This window comes from Cynocephalus volans, chromosome X (assembly GCF_027409185.1).
Source record: "Cynocephalus volans isolate mCynVol1 chromosome X, mCynVol1.pri, whole genome shotgun sequence".
Classification (NCBI taxonomy): Eukaryota; Metazoa; Chordata; class Mammalia; order Dermoptera; family Cynocephalidae; genus Cynocephalus; species Cynocephalus volans.
Window position 1 is genome coordinate 109083414 of NC_084478.1, and position 27378 is coordinate 109110791.

Below are 27378 nucleotides of genomic sequence, written 5' to 3' on the forward strand. Positions count from 1 at the left end.
TGGAACCAGATCCCCATCCTATAATCCATAGTCCTCTCCTGGTCCTGGTCAAAGCCTTCCCTCAGCCTTCAGCCAACCTTTCCAGTCCCCACTGGCCCCACATTCCTCAATCAGAGTTATTTGGGCTCTGGGCAGCAGCACGGATCTGGTGATATGTGAGGTGGGAGGTGGGGTCAGGGGAAGGGGAGGCATGATTCCTCTGACTCTACAAATGTGCCCTTTAATCCTCAAGTTTGAGACCAGTCCCTCCAGTACCCTTCTGTCACAGCCCAAGTATATAGCACTTGCCATTCAGACGGGGAGCAGATAAGCTGCCTTTCAGAGCTAAGCAGTGCCCATCGGCTCCTTTCCCTTCTCTGTGGAGTTATGGGAGAAGGAGAAGCCTAACGACCCGAGGGTTCCAACATTATGAGTCCACAGGGGTTAGCTCTACTCGCTGGCCCAATTCAGGGAGGAAAAAGGGTATCCCTGAGACACTATCCTCCCAAAGTGCCCCTGAAAAAGTCTGGGCAGTGTGTGTACTGTTACTTCAGCTCCAGGGCAGATCTCTAGCTACAAGACGTTGTTTCCTCCTCGAATATCTTTAGTTCCTTCTGCCTCAGTCCTTGGCAGACCTTCCTCAAGGGGGCAACAGTTCATTATGATTCCTACTCCCACCTTACACTTGGAAACATTAAAGAAATACTTCAGGTTTAGACTTTTTGCCCCTGATCCTCCTCTTTCCTGAAGGCCTCAGCATCCTGAGAGACCTACTAAGTTGCTCTGGAAACCCAGCTGAAGCCACCCTTTACTCCTTTGAGTCTGTCTTCATAGAACTGGGGCAGGAGTGGCAGCTTGCTCAGCAAAGGGATCTTGCTCTCCTTGGGTGAGAAAGGAGAAGCCACCCTCTAGCCCAACACCCTTCCAGGCTGTGACCCTTCTAGCTCTTAGGCTGAATGGGATGATGTGGCTGATTGCCCCCAGCTAATCATAAGGCAGTAGCAACTGGCCACCCTGAGTGGCTCCCCTTCTACAAGCCACTGGCCATGAATCAGGATGCTGACCACTTTCCACCCAGACAACAGCAAGGCTTTCCTGTGCATAAAAATGTTCTTTCTAACTCTGGAAGGTGAACCCAATCCTCAAACTGAACTAACTCTTCCTAGGCAACATATATCATAATCCCTTTATCCAGGAACTGTTCAGAGTAGACAGTGGGTGCTAGGGGGAGTGGGCTTTGGAACTGTGAACAGAGTCCAAGCCCACTTAGTCAGCTTTCTACCAAGGGGAGCTTTATAACCTAGAGCCCTGCAGGTGACTTAATTTGCCGAAGATTATATACATACATATTTACTCTTCATAGCTACCATACATCAGTGCTCTCCCAGCTCACTCACACATTAAACTCTAATACCTCTTGAAGTATTAGTGTTCTGCATTGCTCTTTATTAGCCCCAGCCTCTGGTTGGAACAATAGATGCATCCTGGCTGCCTCCCTAGGATGTCTCTTGCCATTGATATTTAGGGTGGGCTTTCCTCAAGACCAAAGCAACAGAAGCCTGTGGGCACAGAGGAATCTAACTGGAAGAGTCACTCTGTTCTCTTCACTCACTCCAAATCTTGTCCCCTTGAGACCTGGGCCTTGAACGAATTTTTCTGGGCCTACCTAAACAATGGTTCAGGTACCAAAATATAGTAAATCCAAGCTCTACCCACCCCACACAGGAAAGAAGGAACAAATAGGCCTATATTAACCTTTGCCAGGCTAAGAACAGAGTATATCCCCTGGCCCCTTCTGATTGCCAAAGTCTGGCTCAGGGCCTTAAAGAAAGGACCAGTTGCCACCAAGATCAGGAGGGAGCGAGGTGGCTGGGATACTTTGTTCTAATCAAGCAGTGGGCCAGCGGGTAGGACTGCTGGAACCTAGATTGATCTGCTCCAGGGGAGGGAAGGCAACAGCTTGGGTCCAGAAGCCCAGGATGGCCTCCTCCCCCACTAAGCCACAGGTCTAGGGTGTCAGAACTCCCATCACAAAGGAGGTCTCTGGGCAGGAAAACTGGGTATCTGGAAATATGCTGAGCAGGTGATAACCAGGCATCCATCACAGAGCCTGGGTGTCACTCGGAGTGGGGGCATATTTGTAGAAGCCTAGATTGTGGGCAGGAATGGGATAGGAGAAATTTTCTGTGGGACAGAGGGCTCAAGGACTTTGAGATGTGTGTCTGCCTAAGCCTAAGTCTCAGGAGGGCAGATATTATGGAACAGTCCTTTACCAGGAAAGTCCTTTCTATAACCCCCACCCCACACGAGAGCTTTTGGGCTGCTGAGGGCCTGTGGCAACTGCAGTGGGCCAGGCATGGTAGAAAAGATGTAGATCTCGTCATGTAGGACTTGCGTGGTAGATGGACCGAAGCAGCAGGTCAAGTTGAATTCTCTCTAGGGGGGTCACTGACACTTTGTGGTCCTATGTTTACCTTAATACCTGAGGTTAGTATATTACTCAGGGGTCCAGTGACAGTCACTGCAGCGTGTGTGGGCAGTTTGTCCACAGTGGTAAATGGATCTTTGGGCACTGTGAACCCAAATCGGGGTTGGAATTACCAAAAATGTGCTGTATGTTGTTAGGCATCTGTTGTGTATCATGTCTCCTAAAGGTATTATGTGTGGTGCTGTGTAGTTTGTGGCCCTGTACTGGAAGGGTGGTGCAGAAGGGAGTTGCTGGGTTGGTAGCCTAAGGAAAACCTTCTGATTTGTGGGATTAGCATCAGTAATAAAGAATGTGAGTGTTTGCTGGGTTGTCCTCAAATAGTATCAGGGAACAGTTAGAACTGATAGGTAACTTATTCGCAACAGAATTCAGTAGAGACCAAAAGCCATTACGAGGGTACCTCTGCTCCCAGCTAGAGCAGCGTGGATTCGCATTGCTTAGGAATTGTCCAGGAAGATTGACTGGCTGGAGGACATTAGGCTGTGGTATGGTTCTCTAGGAAAGTTCCCACCAGGAGGACATGTGCCCTTTCTTCCAGAATGGAAAGGCTGGAATCGAGGCTCTCAAGTGCCCATTTCCTTCAAGGTCTAAAGTTGGGAACTATTTCTCTATAGAGAAACATGCTTGTTTTGGTGCTCCAGGAACTGGGCTGGAAGGCCACAGTAATGAGAAACCCTGGGGCCAGGCAGAGGCCAATACTGGGAGATGTTTTCCCTCCAGATTTATTTTAAGGAATACCTGTGCTGCCTGGGGTGCTGTGTTTGGGATTTAGGCTCCATATCCAGCTTCAGGCTAGAGCATTCTTTGAATTCGCATTCTCAGTGGCAGAGTCATGGCCTCTGGGACCATTTCAGGCCAAGAATTCCATCCAATTTCCCTTGACATAGCTGACAGATAATCAAGAAAGTAGCTGCCTTAACAGGAACAGTCTTGGGAGAGAAACTGGGGGCCCTGCCCTAGGGCTGTGGGGATTTAGCTCCTCAGCTGAGAAGCACTATCTCTGGGTTTCTCTGCCAAAAACTGGCCCTGGGAACAAAGGAATACTTCAGCCACTTCTCACTCTTCTGACACCAATGGCTGTGGGAGAGGGAAAGGCTCAAGGCCAGGGCTCAGCTCTGTGTCCATCTCCTCCCACAGCTGCTACATTTGGGAGGGGACATGCTGAATGTCCTTGCTGTCCCCAGGACAGAATTGAGGCCGGACTGAAGCCGGCAATGCTGCTTGCTGGCTGCAAGAACTGGTCACAAGGATGGGAATTGGGAAAGGGATTCAGGGGCAGTGGCAAAGGTGGCATGCAAATCTAGAAAAGTTGGGACAGTGGGGCAGGGCTGGGAACAAATTGGATAACTTTGATTGCCACTCACTGTGGTGCTTTCCCCCTATCCCTTGAATTCTGCTTTGAAAAGAATAAATTTGTATTTGTTTACTTTGGTTCCTCTGGTTATACTCTCTGACTCTATTTCACATCTTTCCCTTATTTGGGGCGGGAAGAGAGGGTGGACCAAGAAGCCACAGGAGCACTGCAAAACATAAGGCCACCAGAGGATAACGCTTATGCAACAAAAAAAGGACACCCTCATTAGTTTCATCCACCACTGTTACCTGGATTGGTCGCCTCTCAAGCCTTCTCACACAAATTAGCTAGTTATCACCTCACGGGATGAGCTCTATATAGCAATGGTTCCCAAATTCCATCTTCATCAATCTGAGGAATTTTTCACCAGCATGAAGCAATATAAGAAAAATCAGGACAATGCAGGGAGTTTCCATAAAGTTACATTTATTTAATTAAAGGTCTATTCTTTATTCTGAGATTTTGGCTATATATATTTTTGGTGTTAAAATGTCCCTATGAATGGATGGTGATAGTTTTTAAATACTGTTTTCTAGCAAAATAAAATCCTATCCATCCCTCTTCCCCACCACCAATTTTTCTTTTCTCACCAATCTATAGCAGCACTGTCCTATAGAAATATGTGAGCCACATATGTAATTTAAAATTTTCTAGCAGCCATATTAAAAAAGTAAAAATAAACATGTGAAATTAATTTTATATTTAACCCAATATATTCAAAATATTATCCTTTCCACATGTAACCAGTATAAAATGATTACTAATGAGATATTATATATATATATATATATTTTAAACTAAGTCTTCAGAATAGTCAAGGCTGACAGATTCAGCTGGTAAAGAAACGAGAAACCCAGATAGGTCCAGACAGTTATTACTTGTAGAGACAGCAAAAGCAAGATCAGCAATGGTATCAGCTCCCTGAATCCCTCGTCTCACAGGATGACACTGAAAGAAAAGGGGCCAGATGGCACGTGACATGAATGTTGGGCCCTCCTGGTACTGAGTAGCTAATGCCACCCTGCAGCTAAGCAGTTTTATGGCCTGCAGCTGTGCCCTATGGGGGTGGGGGCACTCAGAAAGCCCTGTACCTTACTGGAATGAGGGAGGTGAATGAGAAACTGCCTCATGGCATCTCCCTCAACATACGGAGGCGAGTGAGAAACTGTCTTGTAGTGACTCCCCACAAGACTGTCTTCCCCTGTTCTGGGAAGATCACAGGGTGTTCCTCCAAGACCTGAGTCAGCCTACAGTTGAGCCTTGCCTACGTGGCCTATGTGAATAGTGCCAGGTCGTCAGGGCCCAGCACCAAGCAGTTCCCCTGCAGAAACCCGGTGTATACTTTACACTTAGGGCGCATCTCAGTTGGGACTATCTATATGTGAGGTGCTCAAAAGCCATGCATGGCTAGTGGATACCATATTGGACAGTGCAGGTCTGTAACATGTAAAAGAATCACTGAGCTATAGCAAAGGAAAACTAAATGAGGTAGGGGCAGGGGCTGTTGGGCATTGAGTCAGAGCAACAGGGTAGTGTTTATGTTTCTGCCCCAGTTCCCTGCCTGCCTTTATCTGAAAAGACCTACCTTCTTTTCAAACTCTGCCTCTTCCCACCCCCCTGCCTTCTGCCTCTGATACTTAATTCCTTTCCCCATTCTCCTTATTCTCATCTTTTAAGTTCTGGGTTTCTGAAGAAACAATCTTTTTTATATCATCTTGGTTTTGAAGCTGTTCTCTAACTTCTCTGCTAATCTTGGCTTGATTTTGTTTGCCCTTAGCATGCCTATCTCTCTTGGTCCTATTTCTTCCTCTGCATTTCCCCCAGCACTATTGCTGTCTTCCTCCTGCCCCCCTAGGCCCTGCCCATACATATCGACCTCTTCTTCTCTGCCCGTGGCTTATCTTCAACTTGGCATAGGAACACTGAAAGTGGCAGAGAATTTGGGAGTACATTTCCTAGAGCAGCACTGACTTTGTCAATTGGGACCAGCTTGGTGCTAGCTGAGCTACTTCCAGAAAGTCCTCAGATGCCTCTTGGTAATAAGCTTCACCTTCTTAATTTACACGGGAGGAAATGGAGGCTCTAAGAGGTATAGGGACTTGCCCAAGGCAAGTGGCAAAACTGGGATTCCAACCTTGTGTTCTTTCTACTACAACATAATAATTTAATTCAAATATTGGCACTGCCATTTGTATCACTTCTCTATACTCCCTCTCTCCATATCCCAATGCTATATGGTTAATATGAGATGATTTCTAGTTCATTAGGAGTTCTCCTAAGAACTCTTTGGAAGGATGCCCCAGGACTGATAGCATCTTCTGTCATTTCCTAATCAGAGTGCTGTGGTCTGAGTGTGTCTCCCTAAAATTCGTATGTTGAAACAATCTACAATGTGGTGGTATTAATAAGTGGGGCTTTTGGGAGGTGATTAGGTCATGAGGGCTCCACCCTCATGAGTGGGATTAGCGCCCTTATAATATAGGCCTTAGGGAGCTTATTTGCCCCTTCTGCTATGTGAAGACGCAGCAAGAAGGCACCATCCATGAAGCAGACAGAGCTATCACCAGACATCAGATCTGCTGGTGCCTTGATCTTGGACTTCCCAGCCTCCAGAACTGTGAGCAATAAATTTCTGTTGTTTATAAGCCACCCAGTCTATGGTATTTTTGTTATAGCAGCCTGAATAGACCAAGACATAGAATTTATTGCTTGTCTCCTAGTTTCCTTTTGGATATGAGTGTGCTCACCATGGGGGCAGTTTAATAAACTGACAACAATCCATTTAAAAGGAAGAATTTATTTATTGCTTGAAGAACACAGACTAGAACACCTTAATAATACAGGTAAAAACAAAACAAAACAACCCAGGGTTGTGAAGGAAGTCTTCATAGGTGTTGCAGGCATATGGTTTTTCCTAACCTTTTCTAATGGGGTTAGGATAAGAAGGCTCAGAATAAGGATAACAGCTAGGAATTTCTTCATCTCTGCTCTAACTGTTCCCTTAGCTGGTGAATAACAACCAGCCACAGTCCTAAAAACACAACAGAATAAACATAAGCAGCAGCAAGAAATCATCCCTGGGCAGGAAAGCAGCCCTGTTACCTGAACAGAGACAGGAAACAACCTAGTATTAACTGCTGCAAGGTAGGCACTTAAATTCATTGTGGCAGGTCCTAGCCCTTGGTATAAATGGCTTGATTTTTTTCCTGTTTTAGGAAATACTTAAACAAGAGTTTGGCAAAGCTAAAACATGCGCAAACCAGCTATATGGCCTTGAGGCTAGACTATCTGCCTTTGGCAAGCATGGCTGAATCATCTGATGGCACCACAGCACAGACGCAATATAAGTAATTCTCAAATTGAGGAAGAGAAGCAAAGTCTTGAGGTTGAATGGGGTCTTTAAGTCTACCGCTTTTTTATACTGTCCCTTTCTACGTGACTACAAACTTCGAACATATTATAACCTCCCCAAAAGGTTCAGAGAAACAAATACAGTTGATAAGGCAACAGAAGGTACAGAAACGTACACAATTTCATCCAGTCTTCAACTGGGATGGTGAATCCAAGGTTTGTATGCCAGGCTGAAGGCTCTCCTCACTTCTTTAGAAAATATTTCAATTTTCCTTGTAGGGAAATGAGCTGTAAGGAGAGGCAGAAAAACGTGAAAAATTCATCTGAAATCTTAAGTTCCATTACTTGATCTAGAATTTACTTATATGAGCCAAAAAGAACTACTGTCATTTGGCATTTATAAGGTTATCTTAGTCTTACAATGTTCCAAAGAACAGTGCCACAGTCAAGAATGCATGCACAATGCCATGGCCATGATGCTGTCCTTTATTATGCCAAACTTATAAAAGGAAGCTTTAAAATTAAAAATGCTTTAAGAAATTGAATATGCTTGCTGTTAAGAATCTGTGCTTCTGTGAAGAATATACACAGGTCACAGGTCACTGTAGGGGCAAAGGAGATGGGATCACTGTTGCCATCTATATAATCAGAGAAGGAAGATAAGGCAGTTGGGATAGTCTCTTGTCCCAATGAACACATTGGGTCTTATACCAAGTCATATCTGCTGCTTCTTACCATGTTATGAGACACTTAGAAACCGGGTCAGAGTCCTGACGGAGGAGTCTGGTGATGTTCTACTTATGCTTTTTAAGTCAGAAGCCCTGAACCTTTTGTGGTATAGAAGTTTTTTTTTTTTTTTTAACTTGAAGTTTTTTTTTTTTTTAATAACATTCAGAGGTGTATGCTGTCTTTGGGACAAAGATTGTTTTTGGATATTATTCAATTTAGGTCACTCCATATCAGTATGGATTTTTAGTCTATGAAATGAAAGGAATGGAGTGTTATAAAACAATCCTATGCTGCACATCACCTACCAAACTGCTATAATTGCTATCTGCAGTAATTTAGAGCCTCATCTCACCATGATTACATCACCATGATTACAACCACTGACGGCTCCAGTTCTTTCTCCTTTGTGGGCTTTCTTCTCCCACTATTCCCTGAAGGTAAGTTTTCCCCTAGGTTCAGACTTCTTGCTGAATAGTCAACCTGGCTAACTCATCTAGCTCTACAGCTGCAATGATCATTTCTGTGCATGAGCCTTTCTCCTGTCTCCCATTTTCAAAAGCACTTCCAACTATATTCATCCTTGTCCCCCCCCACCCCCAAATCCTCTTCCTGTTGTCTTCATTTCAATGAATGGCACACCATTTCGCAGTTACCCAAGCTTTGGACTCATCTTTGTTCACTCTCTTTGCCCTGTAAATCCAATTCTTCTATGACTTGCACCTTCCTCTAGTCTCCCCCCTCTCCAATTTCTGCTATATGAGGATACTTCAAAAAGTTTCTAGAAAAATAGAATTAAATGATAATATGAATCTTTCCATGGACTTTTTGAAGACCTCTCATATACTGCTGGCAGAGAAATCTTCCTGAGTTACAGGTAAAAAAGCTTTGATGGCTTATTGTGACCTACACCAAAAACCTAAACTCTTTAGCCCGGTATCACAACCTCTGCGCCATCATGCATGCTGCTTTCTCACAGAATGCCCTCCTTTCCCTATCTCCTCATGAAAACCCTACCTGTATTTTAAGGCCCCAAACATCATCTTCTCTATGAAGCCTTCTCTGATCTCCACAGACAAAAATGAGCTCTCATTCCTTTAAATCCCTACCCCTGTTATGGATTTCTCCCAAATGAAGGCAGAGACTATTTCATAAGCACTTCATAGCTCCCTGCAGAACCTAGCTTAAAGTAGGCACCCAATAAAGCTATGTTGAATAAATGAGCTAACATTAAAGGACTCTGAGTAAATAAAATTTACAGCTACATCTCTGTTGAAAATAGCACTCTCCAATACTAACCGCTTACACAGATAAAAACAGAGATGTTTGGTAGGCACTAAAGCAATCTTGTTATTAACTGTTCACCTGGTTGTTTATAAGCAGTACTTGGATAAGTGATTTGCTGAGAGAAGGGAATATACAGAACATAAAAAATGTCCTGGCCTTGTGGGGATGGGGGTGAGGAGCGGTGCTTCTGCCTTAAGAACCCCCGCTAAGCCCATCCTCTTAATACAACCTCCAGTCCTTTAAAACGGTTACCCTCAACAGTATAGGGCTGGAGTCAGCATACATTTTCTATACAGCTGCTTGACCCTCACCCCCATTGCCCTCTTCTCTTTTCACTCTGTACACTCTCTTGTGGCTGTGAATAATACAGTTGTTCGAATTAGAAATCTGGCATACATTCTTAACATTTCCTTCTCCTTCGACACCCAGTAATTGACCCAAGCCCCAAGTCAATTCTACCTTTAAAATACATTCTTTCATGTATCAATGTTCATGGCAACACTATTAATAATAGCCAAAAAGTGGAAACAACTCAAATGTCCATCAACAGATGAATGGAAAAACAAAATGTGATCTATCCATACAATGGAATATATCACATTTTCAGTAATATATTTCAGTCTTAAACCGAATGAAGTACTGATACATGTCACAACATGCATGAACCTTGAAAACATGCTGAGTGAATGAAGCTAGACACAAAAGGCCATATACGAGGGTACTTCAAAAAGTTCAGAGAGGCTGGCTGGTTATTTCAGTTGGCTGGAACATGGTGCTGATAACACCCAGGTCCAGGGTTCCATCCCTGTACTGGCCAGCTGCTTAAAAAAAAAAAAAAAAAAAAAAAGGTTTGTGGAAAAATGGAATTAAAAAATAATATGAATCTTTCCATAAACTTATTGAAGACCCCTCGTATTATATGATTCCACTTGCAAATTGACTGTGGTGATAGTGGCACAACTCTGTGAATATACTAAAAGCCATTGAACTGTATAGTTTAAATGACTGAATTGTAAGGTATATGAATTATATCTCAATAAAGCTGTTATTAAAACATTTTTATCACAGTTTAAAAATCTACATCGTTTCCATCTCCACTGGCACTACCTTAAGTCCAAGTTACTATCATCTCTTATTAGACTACCACACAGCTCCTAACTGGCCCCTTTACTTCTACCTCTGCCCTCCTACAATCCATTCTCTGGATAATAATCAGGTTTATCTTTTAAAAGGTTAAATTAGATGTGATTCTCCTGCTTAAAACTCTTCAAGGGCTTCCAATGCCCTTAAGACTAAAATCCCTTCTCCTTCTCATGGCCTGCAAGGAACCATATGCCTCTGCCTACTCCTCCAACCTTATGTTAAACCACTCTCTTCCTTGCTTTAAATACTCCAGAGGTCCTCAAGGAGGCCAAGTTCTTTTCCAGTGTGGGACCTTCTTGAGCTCCACCCAGGAAGCTCTTCAACCCACTGTGCCTGGACTTATCCTTCAGGTCTCAGCTTAAATGTCACCTCCTCGGAGAGGACTATCATGATCCCCCAATGTAATTCAGGACTCTCTTTATCCTAATAGCACCAATGACTTTTTTTTTTCCTTCAGAGCACTTCTTCATAATTGTACCTTTATAGTTGTATGATAATTTGTTTACTGTCAATCTTCCCTGCTAGACTGTTAGCTCCATGAGGACAAGTATTATATCTGGCTTATTCAACACTGTACATCCAGTCCTTTTCATTTTGCAGGCATTCAATATCTGCTGAATGAGTGAATTTTCACAAAGACCTTGTTCTGCCCTGCTACCCTCATTTAGAAGATTTGGCCACCACTATTTCTGTGAAAGGAACCATCAGAAATGATATCGGCGGTTGGAGGTGGGGGGTTCTTTGTATCGAATGTTTTCTGGTTAATTTGAAAACATACGTCTCACCTGCTCATTTTTCTGTTTTTCCTGTAATGTAAGCTGCTCCAGCACAGAGTATAAATGATTCTGGAAAACAAATTGTACAAATGATGAATGCTGAGTCTCAAAGGAAAAGAGAACCCAGGGAGACAAACAATTTGGCAAATAATTTGATAAGTAAGAAAACTGTCAAACGCAAGAGCACTGTTTTTAAAGGATTTAGAGTATGAAAACTATAGCCCCTGACTACAGTGCCATCCTACACAGAATTTTTTATTTTATATTTTTATACATCCTACATGGCATTTTTTTCTTGACCTAAAATAAATGGTTGGAATGCCTTCATGTTACCTTTTGCTAGTTAGCACAAATCCTTTGGCTGTGGTGGCCTTTAAAGAAGCTGACTTGGAATCTGGTGCTGACGCCTCTTCCATTTCTCCTCACTAGGGCAGAATATTACTGTTCCTAACTACTACTACAAGCAACAATAATCACGATAGTACCATATATCTATATCTTTCAAAGGTATGTCCGTATTTATCATCTTACTTGGTTATTCTAAAAGACAACACCCAAAATGGGTATAGCTGTGCATCTAGTTGCCCCCTTTTGATGATTATGGCTCTACAGAAAATGAAATCTGGCAAGAAATTCTCCAGATGCTTCAGAATTTCCCTCATTATATAAAGGGAAGCAACTATGGCCTAACATACATTTCCTTTTGTTGAAGCTCTTAAACATGTATTAATAAAAATAAAGCAAGATATTTATTCTTGTTCAAGCATGCATCATAAAAATATAAAACAAATGTAGTTAATTCTCTCACTGCAATGAATATATTTTGGTACAAACAACAGTGTTCAATCTATGCCCTGTCATTCACTATGGTCCTTAGCAAGTTACTGAACCTCTTGAGTTTTAATTCTTTATAAAATGGGAATGGTGACAGTACCTATGTTTCAGGGATGTGAGGATGAAATGAGATAATACATGTATAAGTCTTAGCCATGTGACTTTTACATAGTAAATGCTCAATATTGGCAATTATTACCTCAAATCATCTGGTCACTTCCCCAAAATGCCTACATTAGATGGTCAAAATTACTCAGGTAAAAGAAAATAGGGCTATCTTTTAATTGGGGGTCTCTATGAAGTTGTTTAGGTTCATAAATGAACAAGAATGCTGCATAGAGATGACATGAGTGGAAACACAAAGATGAGATTTGAGGGCTGGTCGGTTAGCTCAGTTGGTTAGAGTACAGCCTTATAACACCAAGTTCATGGGTTTGGATCCCCATATTACTGGCCAGCCACACACACACACATGCACACACACACACACAAAGATGAGATTTGAAAGTAAGATATAAATATTTGTTTATACCAGCCAATAAGAACTTACCTTGAGCATCAGGTTTTCTACTTTCATGATGAGAGTCTTCTGTCTTTGTGCTCTGTTCTTAATCTCTTGGAGCTTTTTCTCCGTGTAATAAATCTGCTTGTGAATTTCTATGTCTGACAGAGACAGACAGAAATTTTATGTGTCTAAATTCAGCCTAAACTAACGGACTAAGATCCAAATCTAGTAAAACTCCACTATACATCTGATCAAAAACTTCTCAAACTTAGCCTTGCATTTAATATGTGTTTAGAGTCAGCCTTTAGCACTGCCACCGATCCCTGGCTCGTCTCTTTGTTTTTTCCTCCGACTTACCTATTGAACTGCCATCTTCCATTGCCTCATACTGGCCAGAGTCAGTAAACCTGGCCTCTAGCTCCCTTTCCAGATCCTCTTCAAAATCATGTTCCTCCTCCACTTCCTCATCTTCATCCTCATTCTCATCATCTTTCTTGTCTTCATCCTTCTCCTCCTCCTTCTCCTTGTCTTCCTCATCATCGTTACTGCTAGAATGTCTGAACATCTCCCAAAGCATATCATATCCTATTGGTTTTAAGCAAGAGGCAGATGAAATTATCTGAAGCTTTGCAGATGACTCCCACTCCACAGACAATTATGCTCCTTACCCTCAAATTCACTGAACAACCACTGAATTTTATAAATCATTTTTCTTGCAGAAAGATTATTCCCTTCATAAAACAGGGACAGAAAATGCAAAATGCTGTAACATCCATCCATGTATTCAATGATCAAGACATTTAGAGAGTCTAAGTGTCCATAGGAAGTTAGAATACCAGAGATGGATGAAAGATTGGAACACCAATCGAAGACTGCTAAAGTGCTGAGGGACCAATAAGAGCGAAGAAGGGCAAAGGCATCCTTTTTCTGTGATTGGCCTGTGAGTCTATGGAGAATGATCTGACACCCAGTCAACACCTGCCCTATCTGAAACTCCTGCTTTGCCTTTACTAAAGTACCTAATGTGTTATGATCCTGCTTGTAGCCACTCATTCCTGGGGATATCTTAAAGCCTGGAATGTTATGATCCTTGGTTGCACCTTCACCAGTGACTTCCCATCCTGACAAGAGGGGCAGTCAAGGAAAACACAGAAGGAAAGGAGAAGGCACAGTTGAAAGGGAAGAGGCTATTTGGTTAAAAGTATTATTTAATTTATTCCAACTTTAGGCCATTTGTGTCTGGATTCCTAGTTTGGAGAAGTGCCTTATATTGAGTTACACAATTAAACAAATTTCTATTACATGAATTTACTGTTCCTAGCTATAAAGTAACATTCCCCCAAATCTTAACTTCTACACATCAAAACTGGCACCAGAAGTGAGGTTTTGTCAGCACATGCATATGGGGTGGAATGGACTATGCAGAAAATATTTGGTATAAAGGATATGGACATGGACGGCTTCAGCATCTGAACACAGAAGTCTCTTCACTTCCTTTTCCACATCTGCAGGTTCAGCACACTGAATCTAAGTGAAGGGTGAAATACCAGTACTGTCATTTAACACTCTGTGTTTGGCAGGAATGCCCTTTTCCTATATACCAATGAATTCAAATGGCTAGTTCTCTTTAGATGCCCATCTAAGCAAATTTCTACTTTAAGTAGTGTTATTTATTTATTTTTTTTTCTTTTTGACCAGTAAGGGGATCGTAAACCCTGGCTTGGTGTTGTCCGCACCACGCTCAGCCAGTGAGCGCACCAGCCATCCCCATAAAGGATCTGAACCCGCGGCCTCGGCGCTATCAGCACCGCACTCTCCCAAGTGAGCCACGGGGCCGGCCCTAAGTAGTGTTATTTATGAAAGAGTCTTAAATCAGGGTCTAGGTTTTTGTAGAGTAAGCTTATTTTTTCCCAATTAAACAAATTACTTGAGTTATTTAATCTTTGCAATCTGCAACTCTATGGTAAAGACCTTCTTAGAGGTACAACCTTTAGGTCTCAGTTATTACTTGCCTCAATTCATACCGGCAAAGAACTATAATTCCTTGTTAGTTATTTAGAAGTAATTTGGTTTACAGATACAAATTCCCAGATTTCCCTTCTCTACATCTTTATTATTAGAGATGTTCCTACAAAAACTGGATCTTAGCTACATGTTCTCCCTTGAATACAGTTTTACATAATTATCTCCACAGCAACCAGTTCATCATGCTACAAATAGAAATTAGGAGGGGGAATAAGCAATTGCAAACAACTGTTGGTAAAAGTGAGCCCTGGTTTTGAAGGAAGGGCCTTTGAAATAAATCTCAGAGAAAAAAGCAGATTGGAATACACAGGGTCACTGGCCAAATTGTATCTCTTCCTCTAGGAGTTATCGGACATTAAACAATGAACTCATTTTTCTGTGAATCAAATTCAGTGTATGTGTATGGGAGTAGGGGTTAGAGGTGAGAAGGAAGGCTTGAAAGTAAACTTTATGGTTTATTTAATTTGTTTGGAACTAATGAGTTATTAAATAAATCACTAAGTGTAATCAATGAAGTTATATTATGATTGCTCTACTTCAGTAAAGATGACTTCTTCAAATTGTTAAAAATCAATGATATATGAAATAAAACACAATAAACAATGAAGTTATAATTGCTCTACTTCAGTAAAGCTTAAAGAGCTCTACAACTATTCTTAACTTAGTTTTACATTTAGTGGGCACTCAGTAAGTACTCTTGACAGACGGCATATAAAAGCCAAGGCAACCATGTTAATGGATTGGAAGACTCAACATAGTAAGGATGTCAATTCTCCCCAACTGATCTATAAGTTTAATGAAGTTCCTATCAAAATTCCAGCAAGGTTTTCTGTAGACATAGACAAGCTTATTCTAAAATTTATATGGAAAGGTATGAGCTCTAGAATGGCTAAAACATCTTGACAAAGAAAAATAACATGGGAGCAACCAGTCCTCTGATTTCAAGACCTTTCATACAGTTAATGTTGTGATATCAGTGAAGGGATCAACACATGGATCAGTTGAACAGATTAGAGAATCTAGAAATAGATCCACACAAACATGCCCAACTAATTTTTGGCAAAGGTGCAAAAGCAATACGTTGGAGGAAGGATAGCCTTCTTAACAAATGGTGCTGGAGCAATCCTTAGGCAAAAAAATGAACCTTGAACTAAACCTCATACCTTTTACAAAAATTAACTCAAAAATGGATTACAGGCTTAAATATAAAATATAAAATTTTTAATAAAAAAGGAGAAAATCTTCAGGATCTGGGTTAGGCAAAGAGTTCTTAGATTTAATACAAAAAGCAAGATCCTTAACATAAAAAAATTAATAAATTAAACCTCATCAAAATTAAAATATTTGCTCTTCGAAAGACCCTGTGAAGATGATGAAAAGACAAGCTGTAGACGGGGAGAAGATATTTGTAAACTGTATATCTAACAAAAGACTAGCATTTAGAATACAAAAAGAAATCTCAAAACTCAACAATAAAAAAGTCCATTCAGAAAGTGGGCAAAAGGCATGAAAAGACATTTTACTGAAGTGGATATATAGATGGAAAAGCACGTGAGATATTCAACATCATAAACCATCAGAGAAATGCAAATTAATACACACAATGAGATCACCACACACATCAGAATGGCTAAAATAAAGAATAATAACAACACCTAATGCTGGTGAGGAGGTGGAGAAACTGGATCACTCATACTTTATTGGTGGGAATATAAAATGACACAGCCACTCTGGAAAATGGCAGTTTTTTATAAAACTAAACGTGCAACTACCATATGACCCAGCAATTGTACTCCTGGACATCTATCCCAGAGAATTGAAGATTTAGGTTCACATTAAAAACCTGTTCACAGCTTTATTTATAATAGTCAAAAACTGGAAACAACTCAGGTGTCCTTCATTGGGTGAACAGTTAAACTGTGGTACATTCATACCATGGAATATTACTCAGCAATAAAAAGGAAGAAGCTATTGATACATACAAAAACTTGCACAGATCTTAAGGTATTGTGCTGAGTGGGGGAAACTGCTAGTCTCAGATGTTTATATACTATATGATTCCATTTATATGATTCTTGAAATGACAAAATTACAGAGATGGAGAACAGATTAGTCATTGCCAGGTGTTAGGGACCAGAGATGTGAGGTAGGAGGAAGGTGGGTATGGTTATAAAAGGGAAAGATGAGGGATCCTTGTGGTGATTAAACTGTTCAGTATCTTGACTGTGTAGGTGGACACACGCACTTACATATGGGATAAAACTGCATAGAACTAAACACACGTACACAAACACATGAGTACAAGTAAAACTGCAGAAATTTGATTAAGATTGGTGAATTGTAATAATGTCAATTTCCTGTTTGTGATATTGTGCTATAATTTTGCAAAATGTTACAATGGGGAAAACTGGGGAAAGGGTACATGATATCTCTTATTTCTTACAACTGCATGTGATTCTACAATTATTTCAAAATAAAAAGCTCAATTTTTTTAAAAAAAGAAGCCAAGCCACAGGACTCCTATAGCTTCCCAAGGTTTTACCAGCCTGAAGTAAGGTTAAGAATATAACCACAATTCCCAATTCTCAGGTTCTGGATGGGTTCACTTTAAAACTAGATCTTGCAATCAGAAACTAAAGGCATTAGCAGAAGTTTCAAATTTATGATCCTTCTAGATCCCTAACGACTAGTCTATAAACTCAAGGATCAGATCAGTTTTTATTCGCTGCTATATTCCCAACTGCTAGCATACAGTGCCTGGCATTTAGCTCACACTCAATAAATGTTTATTGAACATATGAACAAATTAATTTCCAACTGACTTTCTCCCTGTCCTTCCTGCTCATAATCCTCTTCAAAGCTACCCAGCAGACACGCAAATAGCATGCGACTAACCTTTTTTACTGTTTTCCGGAACCTTTTCTTTCTGACATTCTTGAGTGGTGGAGTAACTAAAATAAATACAACATGGTGAAACGTATATATGATGGTAGTCACATATCTATCTATGTGAATTTGATAAAGAGAAAGGTCATGCTATATGCCACTGGATCATGACATGACTCCTTCCTTTAAGTGGAAGGAGCCTAATGATCCAAACACCTAGGTGTGGTAAGAGGTCCCTGGTTCACAAGGAATTAGGATCCAGCAGATAAATGTAGTCAGCCAGAATGAGCAAGGGGCTGGTGACTTACTGCCGTGCTTCCAGGCATAGTTTTTCTCTCTCGTCTTTTCATTTTTCTCCATTTCTTTAGGATCAGTAGAGGTGTCTGGTTCTTCTGGAGAAGACTGGAGATCATCATTAGCAGTGCATACAAGCATCTACATTTAACAAAGACAAAGAAGTTGACTATGGACCCAAATCTCGGACTAGTAATGAACCATGATCATTCTTACCACCAAAAATCCTGGAGCACAGAAGAAACTAATACTTGGCATTTTCAGACAACCAAGTATTACGCAATACACATTCATATTCTCTCATTCATATTCTCTCCCCCACCCTCAGCAGTACTGTATATGGACTGAGGTTTTTTTTAGCTAGAGTGCTTACCACTGCAGAGGGAATTTGTTGAAAATAGATATATCTTAGCATTTTGATTTAGAGAGGAAATAAGAAATCAACAGAAAAGATTATGAATAAGAACCAATTTAAACCTCCAGAGTTTAACAGCATACTGCTTCAGCAAATTCAGAAGAAAATTCCAGCTGTTCATATTTTTTAATTAGTGAAAGTCACTATCAATGGCAAACAGGGGGCTCTACAAGCTATTTGAATTAAATAAAGTAATGAAAAGTTAAGGATCATACACCAAACCAGAAAATGACATTTTATTCCTATGCAATTGATCTGGAAATTCGACATGGCAAGCAGCCATTCACCAAATGGAGTACTGAAAGAAGGAAAAAAGGAGGAGAAAGGGATTCCTTGAATGATGTAAGAGCTCGTAGATTAAGAAAACTAGTTCATACCTGGGAAATATCTGCTGTTTTATAAAAGATCTTTTTATCAACAGTTTTCAGGCTTCCGATAACACAAGGCAAATCAACCAGCTCAGCAGTTAGAGAAACATCGCCTACCTCAACACGTGCAGGACGCCCATCAGCTGAAGATAAGTAGAGAAGGTTAAAGTTGACACCTTACCAATGAACTCTTAAGCCTCCTATGGTTTCAATAATGAAGACTTACATAGGACAGACTAGTTTCTCAGTGAAACCTACTATTTCTCATGATGCTAGAATTGTGTACACAATTAGTAACTTCCCAGAGAAAAGAAGGGAGAGTATATGGAGCTCCTTTTTCCCAGTTCATGTCATTCATTCAAAAGTAGCTAAGCTTCTTGTTAATGGTCGTGAATTAAATGTGGGTGAAGTGGTAAATGTTTCATTCTTATCCTGAAAGGCAAATTCCATTCATTTAAATCCATTCCTTTTTGTTAGAAGCATTCAGTCATGTCATTGTACATGTGTGTTTTCAAAAGCTTGGATGAGGGAAGGGTTGACCCTGGAATGGTGCTAGTAAGTGTCACGTTAAAATCTCTATTTAGGTTCAGAAAGATAAAATTCTATACAATAGTCATATACTGAACTCTGAATCCTGTTCAGATGTCTCAAACATGAATGTCTTTTGACACAAGAGAATTCAGGTGTAATCTAATACTAAGTGAGAAAGGAAAGATGCAGAACCACGTTTGACATAATCATTTTTGTGTGAATTAACTTTAAAAATATAGGGCTGGCCAGTTAGCTCAGTTGGTTAGAGCACTGCCTTGCAGCACCAAGGTTAAGGGCTCGAATCCCCGTGCTGGCCAGCTGCCAAAAAAAAAAAAAAAAAAAAAAAAAAAGAAAGAAAAGAGAGAGGGATTATTTAAATTCTTGTATTATGCATAAAAGTTTTGTCTGTAAAGAAACACAAGAACAAATGGCTAATATTGTTCTATTTGGCACTGAGGTTGGAATACTGTGGAGAAAGAGAGTTTCATTTCTCCTTTTGAACTTTCCTGTTTTATTTCAATTTTCTAACCATGAACTTGTCTTACTTTTTTTTAAAAAATGAAAGCAAGGGTTAACTGAGTGGTGGGATTATGGGCCACTCTGTTTTCTTCTTTAAATACTTCTCTGTACTAAAAAACAACAACTAACAATTGTAAATAGGCATTGATGTTGAACTCTGTACCCCACAAATATGTATTATGTTTCAGTTAAAAAAATAAATGAAAAAACCTAACAATTATTATTTATTTATTTTTATATATTTATTTTACTGTGTGTGTTTCACGCAGACAAACCTTATGCGAAAACATTTATTATTTATTTATTTATTTATGCTGTTTAAAATTACTATTATTTTTAATTGGCAAATCATAATTGTATTACATTTATGGAGTATAATGTGTTTTGATATATGTATATAATGTGGAATGATTAAGATAATTAACATATCCTCATTTAACATTTTTTGTAGTAATACATTTGAAATTTACTTTCTTAGTTATTTTGAAATATACATTCTTATTGACTATAATCACTCTGTTGTGCATTAGATCTCAAAACTTATTCCTCTGTTCTAGCTGCAACTTTGTACCCTTTGACCAGCAACTCCCCATCCTCTTGCTTCCCCTGCCCTCTGCCTCTGGTAACCATCATTCTACTCTCTACTCTATGAATTCAATTTTTTTAGATTCCACATATACGTGAGGTCATGTGGTACCTGTCTTTCTGTGTCTGGTTTATTTCACTTAGCATAATGTCCTTTAGATTCATCCATGTTATCCCAAATGACAGAATTTCCTTCTTTTTTAAGGCCGAATAGTATTCCACTGTGTATATATACCACATTTTCTTTATCCATTCTTCCATTGATGGACACTTAGGTTGTTGATTCTGTATCTTGGTTATTGTGAATAATACTGCAATGAACATGGGAGTACAGATATCCCTTCAACATATTAATTTCAATTCCTTTGAATATATACCCAGAAGTGGGATTGCTGGATCATATGGCAGTTCTATTTTTAGTTTTTTGAGGAAACTCCAGGAGATACTGGTTCCATAATGACTATTAATTTACATTCCTACCAACAGTGTGCAATGGTTCCCTTTTCTCTGCATCCCACCAGCATTTGTTATCTTCTTTTTGACAGGTGTGAGGTGATATCTCATTGTGGCTTTCCCTAATGATTAGTGATGCTAAGCATTTTTTCATGAACCTGTTGGCCATTTGTATGCCTGCTTTTAAGAAGTGTTTCTTCAGGTCCTTTGCCCATTTTTCAATCGAGTTATTTATTTTCTTGCTATTGAACTGTTCGGGTTCCTTATGTTTTGGATACTAATCCCTTACTGGATATATGGTTTACAAATATAACAAATATTATTTAAAAGAAAGATATGTCACCTAGGTAACCAAAGGACAGTATATTCATTTGTCATTCCCTTGGACATTCAGAAATCATAAAGCTTTTATATAGGAGACTTACCAGCAGTATACAAATCCTACAGTTGACCCCCATGTTCTTGCTTATATATACTATGATAATTATTCACCTAATGTTTCATAATTCCTTTTCTCTTAAAAGAAGAGGTGTCAGTGACTTAAGCCTCTTTATACCATAAGTCCATCAAGGCAGAGACCATATTCTATTCTTTTCACATCCTTAGTACCTAATACAGTGCCTGGCACATAGCAATCCTTTAATAAATTATTATTCAGTGCATGGTGAATGGATATTAACTACTTACAAATTAAGTCAATTTTTAGTTTATCCTTCATGGTGACACATCTAGAATGCACTATGTTCCTGACAGCAGAAGCATGCTCCTAAAAGGGAGGTAAATGAAAAACTAGGATTAATTGTCTACTTAGCAACTAATAGAATAGACATATTAAAGAAAGCCCTCCCTTAATTAAAACCACACACCTCCAAAAAGTTAGCAATGCCACATACCAGGAGATACCATGCATTGTATAAGTCAAGTTAGGATGAGGCTAACTCTAATCTCATCATTGTCTTTTAGCAGCTACAGTTAATGCCTTCTTCTAGCTCTACATTCCTGCCTCTCACTGCTACACTTCAGTTATAGTTGCTAAGGAAAGGCTTAGCTGCAGTTGACTGGGTATATTAATTAACTCTAACTGGGGAAATAGCTTTCTGAACTCCATCCCTAACACAGCTTCCTAGACCAAGTAATGGTTGAATACAGGTATCAATAGGAGAAGAGACCCAAACACAAGGCTGAGATGAGCTTCGACAGCCTTGGATGGTGATGAATTTAAAGGAGACACAGTGCTGGTCCTTCTCACTGCCCCTTTTGAGGTGACAGAAAGGATTTCAGAAGAGTCCTATCTTGGCTGTCCAGGGAACAGGCTGTTAGCATCTGTGATAAGTGAATGGATCCATCATTGTTACAGCAGTTTTGCCTGGAAATCAACCCACAAGATAGGTGGTATGTACAGTAGGACAGAAATGCTGCTAAAAGAGTACACACTAGGATAGGACTGTTTAATAGAACGCAATTCCTGGGAAAAAAATGTTCTGAGTTTTTGTAGCTACCTGAAATAGAAATGTTATACAATCCAAGCAGAACTATACTTATGCACTGAATATATTTGTTCTGAGATACAAAGGTTTCTTACTTACCGGAGGCAGACGCAATATAAACTGGTTCTCAAGTTCATAAGGAAGTTCTTCCTGGCTTTTATTCATCTCTTGTTTTTGAGTTCACACAAACAAAAAGAAAAACCAACAGAAAGTTACTAAAACCTCCTCTTGCTCCCTCTGCTGATCACTTCTGGTAGTACTGGTTAAATTATATAAGATCTTGCCCATAATCCTCACTGGAATGATGTGCACAGTTCTGCAATACCTTATTTGACATAACATGATTATTTCTAAAAGTCACCTTATCTACCCTCCAATATGTACAGATTTTCCAAACTCAATCCAAATTACACAATTTAATTTGATGAAAAAATGAAGTAAGCTGTTATGAAACATGATTTAGGGCCGGCCCGTGGCTCACTCGGGAGAGTGCGGTGCTGATAACACCAAGGCCCCGGGTTCGGATCCCATATACGGATGGCCGGTTCGCTCACTGGCTGAGCGTGGTGCTGACAACACCAAATCAAGGGTTAAGATCCCCTTACCGGTCATCTTTTAAAAAAAAAACAAAAAAAAAAAAAAAAAAAAAAACATGATTTAGTGTTCTCAATGATATTCTTAGAGTCTCAGGGCTAAAATTCAACAACAAAGTGGTGGCTACCTAAGCAAACTGCATGCCCTCTGCAGGGAAGAGTACACACCAAAGGCTTAAGTCAACCCGGAAACCACTTGCAGAAATGTTTTATGATGTCTATGGCCATATCACCCTGAACATGCCTGATCTTGGAAACTAAGCAGGGTCGGGCCTGGTTAGTACTTGGATGGGAGAAATGTTTTACGATGATTTGAAGTAAACAAGGGCTTAATTTTTTATATTTCATCCACCTTAATGAATTGGTCGAAATTAAGCAGTCCATGGGACATCAGGTGGCTTTTTATGGCTGTAGAGCCAGCATCAACAGCTCTGAGCTACCCGGGGGAAAAGTTAGGAGTTCAGTTCTTATAGCTAGACTCTCTCTATATGAGTACAACTAACTTCATGGAATAGATGCATTCCTGAAGGGATGATCTGAATAGAATTTGAAATATGATTTGATTTATTCATTACTAACATGTATTGCATGCATTCTATGTGCCTGGCACTACATTGAGTGTATTGAGTCTATTATTTCATTTAATCCTCACAACCACCACTTATTTGAAATAACCCTAGAAGCTATTTAAACGAATCCTAAGATGGATCCCTTTATTTAAAAAAAATACACCTTTGGTAAAGTGAGTAATTTCTTCCAAATTGGTTTTTTGACAAATTGTAGTTATATATAACTATGGGGTGCACAGTGATATTATGATAGATGTGCACAGCGTGGGATGATCATTCCACACTGTCAAACATATGATCGATAACATATACATCACCTTAAATACTTACCATTTATTTCTCCTGTCTAACTGCAACCTTCTACCCTTTGACCAACATCTCCTGATTCCCCTCAGCCCCTAGCCTCTGGTAACGTCTGCTCTCTGCTTCTATGAATTTGATTGTTTTAGGTTCCACATATAAATGAGAACATGTGGTTTTTGTCTTTTTCTGCCTTGCTTATTTCACTTAGCATAATGTCCTCCAGGTTTATGTATGTTGTTGCAAATGACAGAATATCCTTCTTTTTTTAAGACCGACTAGTATTCCATTATGTATATACCACATTTTCTTCATTCATTCACCCACTGATGGACACCTAAGTTGATTCCATAACTTGGCTATTGTAAATAATGCTGCAATGAACATGGGATTGCCGTTATCTCTTCAACATACTGATTTCAAGGCATTAGGATATATACCCAGAAGTGGGATTGCTGGATCCCAAGTTAATCTTTATTTTTAATCTTCTTTTCTATCTATTTGGGATGTACCTGCAGTGGCTTGCATTTTGGGTTTTAGAGCCCACACTTCTTCTGAGGAAGATTTTTCTCAAAGATGGAAAGAAAGCAATGTGTACATATATGAAACCTGACCAAGTTTTCTTATATTCTAAGGACATAAGAAAACTCTACACCAAGTTATAAAATCTTATACCTTAAGTATGAGTAAAAACTCCAGTTAATATACAGTCCCTACTACTCTGTAAATCATTAACTGGGCTCTGAGTTTTGAATTTGAATCTCACTTAAAAGCACTGGAACCTTTTAAAAACACATACGAATGGGTCTTGGACCCTATAGGGTGAAACCATTCACAGTTATGATTTCAATTCTTTAGTATGACTATCAGAAAGGCATAGAAAGCACAAAGAGGTCAGCAGTGGAAAAGCAGGCACCCAGGATGGGGAGGGGGCAGAAGGACACATTATTTGTGATAGTCATTTTTTCTCTTCTTGTTTCATGCAGTTATAAATATATGTATATATGCCTACATACATATATATAAATACAAAACAAAAACGTAAGGAAAAAGGTAATTAAAGTAAAGTAAATGAAATAAAAATCTGGGGTCAGGGCACATTGCCTAATGGAACAGAGTAATGAACACAAGGTTGGGAGCAGAAATATTATTTCAAGAATTAGCTGGTAAGCAAGATTTTATCAGATCAATGGTAACTTTTAGATTTCTCAGCAGAACTAAGAGTAGGGCATTTTGTTCACTTCAGTGCCTTTTTGGCAACTCCTCTTTTATGGAAGAAAGAACGTAAGAACTGAAACTATTTCAAAGCAGTTGCTTGAAAACCGCCCTAATAAAAGGTCCGGTGGGAGAAAAGGTGGACAACCCTGGTTAAAATGTTTTAATTATCTTTAAATCTGTTACGGGCAATTACCCAAATAACTGATTGTATGGTGTTTACTTTAAGAAGAGGCATCCACTTTTTTCCAGCAAGTATTCTTTGATACGTAATTAAATTAACAGGACCGCTTTCCACCACTGCCCCCTAGCTCCATCTCGCTCTAGCGGAATTACAATTGGACTTATAACTAGCTGTATGGCGCCTGGCAGCAAGCTCCAGGCAGCGCAAGTCAGCACAAGCCTAACTTGGCATTTCTTCCAAGTTCACAGCCGCTGGCTGCAGTTTGGAGGCAGTGACCACGGACTCTAACCTTACTCTAAGCTTCCAACGGAAAAGTTCAGCTCCTCGGCTCTGATCCCATTTCCTTTGAAAGCCTCCCGCTGGACCAAATGTCCCGAGCCTTCGCGCCTTGCCGTCCAGGCGAGCTGCCGCGCGGCGCTGACTCAGTCCCGGGAGCCCCACCGACCTTCCGACTCACCCGCTCCTCCGCGGACTCGCGCCTGCCCCGGAAAGGCTGTGCGGACTGGTATTCGCCTCTCCGCTCGGTGGGTTCCGGACGGACTGCAAGCGGGCTCTCTGCGGGCTGCAGAGGCGGCAGGCGCCGCGACAGGTAGGGGCGGTGCTCGCCGGCCCCGCCCCTCCTCGCCACGCCCCCGCGGCCGGCGGCCCAGCGCACCGGCCCTCAGCCTGGAGGCGGCGGCCGGCTCGCCGCGTGGCGGCGCGGGAAGGCTCCAAAGGTGCGGAGCGGCGAGGGCAGGCGACCGCTCAGGGACATCGAGGAACACTACGAGGCTTCCAAACAAGTTACCTTTACGCAGGGGCGACTTTTGGAGTGCCAGAGGATTTTTACCAGTACACCGCGACGCTTGTACAAGGCGCGGGGCTGGCCGGTTAGAGCGCAGCCTTGTAACACCACGGTCAAGGGTTCGGATCCCCACACCCGCCAGCGGCCAAAAAAAAAATTTTTTTTTCAAAAAAGTTAAAAAGGTGAGGCGCATTTAGTTGCTCCTCGAATCCGTCGGGTTGGACTATTTGTCCCTTCGCGAGGCGACCTCGCGTATCTGGTGACAAATATGCTGCGGCTCAAACCCACTGAATAACTAGAATCCACGTCTCTAGCACAGTTAGCCGCTCCTCTCCCAACAGGGTCTATCTTACATCCCCGCACAGGGGCACCGGTTACGCCTATTTACCCCCGAGCAGTTTACGCGACTTTTAGCGCTCGGCTTCTCCCAAAGAAGCGCCTCGGCTTGTGAAAAAACATAAAAACTAACTACCTTTCCCTTCCGGTAACTTTTCCAGAGGAGTTTTGGCAGCCGCTTGGGCGCCGCTGTCGGCATCAGCTTGAGCGTCGTGGCTGACGAGAATTTGGGTGTCTCGGTCGCCGGCACTTTGGGTGCTGCGGTGGCAGATGGTTTCGGCACCATGGTCTACGAGAATTTGGAGCCCTTGGTCGTTCGTTACTTCCAATGTTGAAGTTGTTGGTGTTGGATCATTTTCTGAGGAATCGGGCAGCCGCTCCACATGGCACTCCATGGTCCAGTCGTTGGAGTCTGCAAAATGGCTTCCTCTTTAAGTCATGTGATCTGGTAGAGTCCAGAAAGTTAATAAAATGTTATCAGAGGTATCTTTTTTAAAGACCTAAAGATGCTATTAGAGACATTGCAGGTTCCCGTTAAAGATTGCAGCCCTGAAGTCTCTACTTAAGTGCCTAACACTTACCTAAATTTAATTGTGAGAAATAAATATTTCTGGAAGACTAATTACTGTACAACCATTTCTTCTGGATACATGATTTTTTTTTTTTTATTCAATTAAGCTAGATTATCAGAGCTTCAGATCTAGACAAAATTGTTTTGGTCCCTTTTAGAATCCATCCACTGATCTTTATTTTAGCATTATGCCATGGGGCGACATCGGGGGTTGTAATGCAAAATGGACCATTGAGACCAGTTTTACGTTTACTGTAGAAAATTTTTGAAGGCATTTGTTATATCAAAAAATTTTTGATTTGTTATGTCAAAATTAAAGTTAATGAGAGCTCAAAGGAAAAATTCTGTTGTCGGTAACTGAAATAGCTGAGTAATTGTTTTGAATCCTATGGAAAATGTGAGTTATGTAATTAACATCCTTTGCCACGGCTGGTACGAAGCTCAGAACCAAATTTGCAACCCACCTCTAATAAATATGAACCTTATTGGCATATGTTGACCTTTCTTTTAAATAACTGCGTTCTCCCCCAGTTCCCTAATGATTTTTATCTTGAGCAGTGAATAACACTGAAAGCTGCTCAAAACCAAATGTTAGGTAAACGAGAATAGCGCTCAGACAAAAATGTCTCGAGAGCATCCCTATGCATGGAGAAGGAGAGCACAGTATCTGCTCACTTATAAATTCAATCGACCAACAAATCTTAACTGAGGATTTAATGTGCTGGACTTGATTTGAGACATTTATTAAATGCTTAAAATGTAGTAAGTTTCATGGGAAGAAGGCAAAAATTACCGTTAAGAAATTTACAATCTAGTTAGA

The 27378-nt window shown here is 40.6% G+C and overlaps 1 protein-coding gene across 1 annotated transcript; it reads right to left on the bottom strand.

The window, feature by feature from the left end:
* Positions 1 to 6822: 6822 nt before the first annotated feature.
* On the bottom strand, positions 6823 to 26382 carry TAF7L (TATA-box binding protein associated factor 7 like). The gene is made up of 11 exons (XM_063084705.1): positions 26124 to 26382; positions 22106 to 22173; positions 21207 to 21285; positions 18441 to 18574; positions 17663 to 17789; positions 17291 to 17419; positions 13463 to 13564; positions 12801 to 13028; positions 12489 to 12601; positions 11114 to 11173; positions 6823 to 6852 (listed from the first exon to the last, which is right to left on the bottom strand). Exons 1-11 carry the CDS (start codon positions 26380 to 26382, stop codon positions 6823 to 6825), a joined length of 1329 nt encoding a protein of 442 aa, XP_062940775.1.
* Between the last annotated feature and the right edge of the window lie 996 nt (positions 26383 to 27378).